The following is a 5790-nucleotide window of genomic DNA, read 5'->3' on the forward strand; positions in this document are numbered from 1 at the left end:
AGAGAGAGAGAGAGAGAGAGAGAGAGAGAGAGAGAGAGAGAGAGAGAACACGAAGGGCCAAAGCCACAGTGTTCCACACAGGCATTTTTATTTTACTACGTCTTACCTCTAGAACTCACCAGATGCCCAAGAGCTCAGTCAGATGCCAGTCTGCTCTATGGGACGCAGCTCTGGTTAACTGTTCAACTCCGCCCTGTGTATGCCAGGCAAGTGCTCTACCACTAAGCTACACTGACACGTGTTTTAGTGGGGCAGCATTGGGTCTGCTGTTTTGGTTTTGCTTTCTTGTTTTGAGACAGGTTTTGCTCTGTAGCATGAGTTGCCCTCAAACTTTCAATCCTCTTGTTTCCTTAGTCCTGGGATTACAGATGTGCACCTGTAATCTATGGGCCTCAGCATCACGTGACTTCTGACATTGTTTTTTTGAGGCAAGATCTTGCTATGCAGCCTAGTCAGCTATAGGCTCTCTATGTCACCCATATCAGCCTTGAACTCATAATTCTTCTGCCTCAGCTTTCTAAATACTGTTATTATAGTTGTGTGCCACCATGTCTTATGTTATCATTAGGTCTCAAACTCAGGACAAATGGCCAGCTGATGTGTCTAATTAACATATCAACACAGACACTGGCCAGTCTCTCTCAGCATTACATTACAGAGTCCTGGCTCCTCTTAGCCCTTCTCACCCTGCTCTGTACCCCGAAACTCTGCAGTTAGGGGCTTTCCTCTCCCCAGCCCCTGACCCCTACATAATCCAGGCGTCTGGCTCTGCGGTCTCGTGCACTCTTACACTCTTGCTCCCTTGGTCTCCTGGCCTCTTGGCTCCTACTTCCTCTCCGTTCCTCCGTAGCTCTTCCCTTCTCTCTCTCCTCTCAAGGCCCAGTTCAGTCTGGACACTTCCAAATTTCTCAGGTTGTTTTCTCTCTCATATCTACAATAAACTTCCTCCTCCACCATACCTGGGAGCACTCATGTCCTCATTTGTTCATTCAATTATAACATTTTCATCATATATATATATATATATATATATGTAACAAAAATACATATATACATTAATGCGTGCATTAATAATATATGCATGACAATCCTCAGTGTATGTTTATAATCATAAAGAGAGAGTATTCTATTTAAATCAGGTTAAAAATATCTTCTCAAACTAACTTTCTTTGCTATGTGGCCCTGGCTGGCCTAGAACTTACTATCAAGCTAGCCTCAGACACGAAAAGATCCATCTACCTCTGCCTTCCAAGTGCTGGGATTAAAGGTGAGTACCATCACACATGGCTGGCTTATAATTTCTTTACAGTGAAAACTTTCCAAATCTTTTTCTATAGCTTTTTGAAATATACAATGTATTATAGCTAGTCACAGTCACAAGCAGCAAAGACACTTTGTTATATTCTGTACTTTAGTAACCAATGATCAGCCTCTTCTCCCCCGCATTTGAAACTTTCCATGCAGTGTGGAAGTATGTGTGTGTGCGCGTGCTCGCATGTGCATGTGTGTGTGTGTGTGTGTGTGTGTGTGTGTGTGTCTGTGTGTGTGATAGAATGAGCTAGCTTAGCTCTGGATGCTTGGCAGAACACAGGTATCCTGTGTAAGGCTGTCCCAGGTACATTACAGAGATACTGATAAATGACAATACTTCCATCACTAGCAAAGACATAACGCTAGCCATCACTAGAACTTCACTGTGCATGAGCTGAGAGACACAGCTAAAAGTAAGGGCAGGGCCTCAGTGTTCTGTCCTGTGCTCTTCAATATGATGCCTCTTTCTTGAAAGGGGATGGGTTTTGGTTTTCATTCCTCCTACTTACCTGTGGGGGAAATGTCTACCTGGCGAGTCAGTCTGCATGTACTTACTTGTGGGACCAGTTTACTTTCAAGTCATCCAGGTAATAACAGACAAAGGAGTACAGCCGGATGCCCTCCGCTGTGCTCTGGATTTTCAGGTCTGTGGCAGACAAAGCTGAGGAAGAAAGCAACAAGTTAATCCACCTGCAGGGTTCCCCCTGGAAGGGGCGTGCCAAAGCATTCCCCGTGGTGAGGAAATGGTAACTTACCTATCTTCCTGCATACTTCAGTCATCAAGTCTTGGAAGGCTGTAGATAGAAGGCCGTAGCCAAAACTTTAGCACAAGCATATCCCATATAAAGTCAAAAGTCAAGCTGCTAGCTCTCAAACAGTTATTGTCCAGTGAAAGCCATTTGACAGAAGGTAAGTTTGCTGACCCAGCATTCCCAGAAAGCCTGTTGGCTTTGGAATGCTCTTTCTTCTTAAGTCCTAGGAAGCCTTAGTTTTCTTATCTGTATCATCAGTTCATAATGAATTAGTCTCTGTTAACTGTAGTCCCACCTCCATTGAGAACTGCAGGGCAAACTACAGCCTCTGCAGCTTATTGCAACCCTGCTGTATTGAGGAGAAAACCTGGACATTCAGGGGTGGGAGGTTAAAGTAGCTTTGTGTTATCATGATATATTTGCCCTTAGTAAAAGTCTCTGAAAACTGGGAACGGCTGTTTTGGTCTGCTAACAATTGAAAGATCTCAGATTTCACACATGAATCCTTCTTACCACCCTGACAATGGGCTGGTTTTTTACCATTCTTCTACAGAAAGGTTTGATCCTAGAACATTTCTGTAGAGTTGGAACAAAAATAATGATTTAAACTGAAAAAAGACTTCTTGTGGCCCACGGGCTATAAATTCTCTAAGGATCAAAAGTATATTTTTGATTTCTAGGAAGTCGAAAAGGGAAAACATTTTTTAAAAAGAACAGTGCTTTGCTCTGCCTGAATTTCAATTAAACCAAAATCGGTCAATACAAATCATTAGGGCTTCCACGGCCAGCCAGCCCTGGTCATAGCTCTGGTAGCTGTAGAACCCATGAGACAGATCGCAGCAGTTGGTAGAATCACCTTCATCCACGAGTTTCAGTCGGCTTTTATCTTTTCCCCGGTCATCTTTCAGGATAACTTCATAAAATCCAGCATCTTTCTTGGAAAACTGAGGAGACAATGAATGTGAGAGTTTATCCTAGCTCGGACCTGGCTGTTACAATTGTGTGTGTATGTGTGTCTCTGTGTGTTTGTGTGTGCACATGTGTGAGAGTATATGTTCATGTGTGTATGCATGTGTGTTGTGTGGGTGTGTATGGATGTGCATACAACATGTGAGTGGAGGTGTAGATCAACTTTGGGCATCACTCTTCAGGGCTGTCTATGTATCCTATTTGTTGTTAACCTTTTACTTCTATTGTATGTGTGTGAAGTGTTCTGACTGGATGTCTTTCTCTATACCACAGGCGTGCAGTAACTGTGAACAGTGACATGGGTTTCTAAAGAAATCAGTCCCGAACTATTTTAGTTGAGAAAGGACTATAAATAAGTGAACAGAAGAAGGGCACTGGGTTCTCTGGACTGGAGTTACAGACAGTTGTGAGCCACCATATGGGTGCTGGAAACCAAATCCAGGTCCTCTGGAAGAGCAGCTAGTGCTCTTAATCGCCAAGCCATTGTGTTTTGAGGTAGAGTCTCTTACTAGGACCTGAGCTAGTGGCAGCTCTGATGCAGTTACACCAGGGATTCGCCTGTCTCTGGCTCCACTGCTGGTATGTAAGTGTGATCCTACAGCAGTTGGACGTAAGCTGGTGTAACCCCTTTGGGCATGGAATGAATGATGAACCTAGCTTCTGTTGAGTGAACCGTGATACAGAGCTGGCAGCTGGCATGTCCATGGCCACCCACCTCTGTGATGAGCAGGGTACAGATGCCATCCTTAAAGTCATGTTTCTCGTCCACGGAGATCTCCCGCTCATCTTTGTACCACACGATGTGAGTCTCTTTTTTAATATTGGCCACCTGTAAGAAGAGTCATAATTATCCTCCTCGAAGTAAAGACATACATTTTCATGAAGGTAAGCGGTTCTTATGCATCCAAGTACTAAAGAAAAAAATATTGAATTTGGAGTCAGAGGACACAGGTTTGTAAAGAAATCAGTGTGAAATCATTTTAGTGGAGAAAGGGTTACGCTAAGGTGAACACCAGACAATAAGCTTAAATTGGTAGCATCTCCATTTCCAGAGGTAAAAATTGCCTTAACATGTGAGTTTCATGGCGAATACAGAAATTCTGCATTGGGTAGTGGGACGGCTTTCTGCATGGCTATACTGGAACAACTGGAATGGAATGGAAACGGCCCTATTGCCAGGCTCACTCCTAAAGGAGCAGAGGGATCTGTAGTCAGGCCAGCTTGTGTAATACTACATTGTTTCAAAACCAGCTTAAAACTGATGCCAAGGAGAAGAGCACCATGTGCCCTGTCAATAAAGCATATCAAAGAAGTACTTTCCAACTTAAAAAAAAAAACCACTGGATGCGTGTGTCATGGTGGTATAGTATAATAGTCTGACTCAGGTCAGAGAATTGCTTGAGCCCAGGAGTTTGAAAGCAGCTTGGTTAACATGTGAGACCATGTCTCCATCCCATAGTTCTTAGATAGACATGGAGAGAAAGGATTCTATATATACTAATATACACAAATGCTTAAATAAAAATAAAAATCTCAAAACCAAAGAAAGGGATTTCCTATTGTATTAAAATAGCCTTTCCGCAGAATGAACAGGATGAGTACACTCCAATCAAATCTAAAAGTTTAATAAAAGAGATAAGGAAAGATTACAAATATATGTATAAAGGAAGTACAAGGTTTAATAACTTAACTTCTGAGCAATTCTGATAAGATGCCTTTAAATACTAACCCATATATCATATATATAAATCTCAGGTGGGTAAAACCATTCCATAGACTTAGAGGGAGTCTGAGCTTTTTCTAAAGCATTTGAATTATTTTTCACAAAGAGGATTATATCCACTTATTTCTTGAAAATTAAAAATGCAGGAAAGATAAGGACTTCATACAGATAAAGAAAGTATAACGAAAGATCCTAAAGAAAGCCACTAAACAATTGGTAAGATAATAGAGGATTACAAGACAAAACAGTAAAAGCATTTACTTTTGGTGATCTGAAGGAAGATGAATTCCATAAACTCATATTTGGATACTTGGTCCTAAGTTGGTGGAACTGTTTGGAAAAGATTAGAAGGTGTGGCCTGATGGAGGAGGTGTGGCCTTGATGGAGGAGGTGTGGCCTTGATGAGGGAGGTGTGGCCTGGTGGAGGAGGTGTGGCCTGATGAGGGAGGTGTGGCCTTGATGGAGGAGGTGTGGCCTTGATAAGGGAAGTGTGGCCTGATGGAGGAGGTGTGGCATTGATGAGGGAGGTGTGGCCTGATGGAGGAGGTGTGGCATTGGGGGTGGGCTTTGAGGTTATGCCATTCCCAGTGTGCTCCCTCTAATACCTGCTTGCAGTTTGACATGCAAGCTCTCGGCTGTTCCTGTGTTTGTTCTGCCATTGTGGACTTTATGGAACAATAAGCTCAGCTGAATGCTTCCTTCTATAAATTGCCTTGGTCACAGTGCTTTATCACAGCAAGAGAAAGGTTGTTAGTATGCTCATCATAAACAAAAGTATTCATGTTTTACTGTTGAAAGAACTTCAGCTGGGTTGAAGATGTAGCTCAGTGGCAGAGTGCAAGGCCCTGCAAAACACACACACATACACACACACATACACCACACACACATACACACATACACCACACACACATACATACACACACCACACACACCACACACACACACCACACACATATACACACACCACACACACCACACACATACACCACACACAAACACACACATACATACACACACCACACACACACACAC

The 5790-nt window shown here is 42.8% G+C and overlaps 1 protein-coding gene across 1 annotated transcript in view; it reads right to left on the minus strand.

Moving 5' to 3' along the window:
• The window catches only part of Myom1 (myomesin 1), a 112838-nt gene that overhangs the window by 12612 nt on the left and 94436 nt on the right, over positions 1 to 5790 (minus strand). Inside the window, exons 30-33 of the mRNA XM_028762193.1 lie at positions 3748 to 3861; positions 2920 to 3007; positions 2067 to 2105; positions 1867 to 1972 (exon numbers count right to left, since the gene is read on the minus strand). Coding sequence (XP_028618026.1) covers positions 1867 to 1972; positions 2067 to 2105; positions 2920 to 3007; positions 3748 to 3861 — 347 coding nt within the window. The remainder of the gene's footprint in view (positions 1 to 1866; positions 1973 to 2066; positions 2106 to 2919; positions 3008 to 3747; positions 3862 to 5790) is intronic.

The sequence above is a fragment of the Grammomys surdaster genome, unplaced genomic scaffold, assembly GCF_004785775.1.
Source record: "Grammomys surdaster isolate TR1022 unplaced genomic scaffold, NIH_TR_1.0 132, whole genome shotgun sequence".
Lineage (NCBI taxonomy): Eukaryota > Metazoa > Chordata > Mammalia > Rodentia > Muridae > Grammomys > Grammomys surdaster.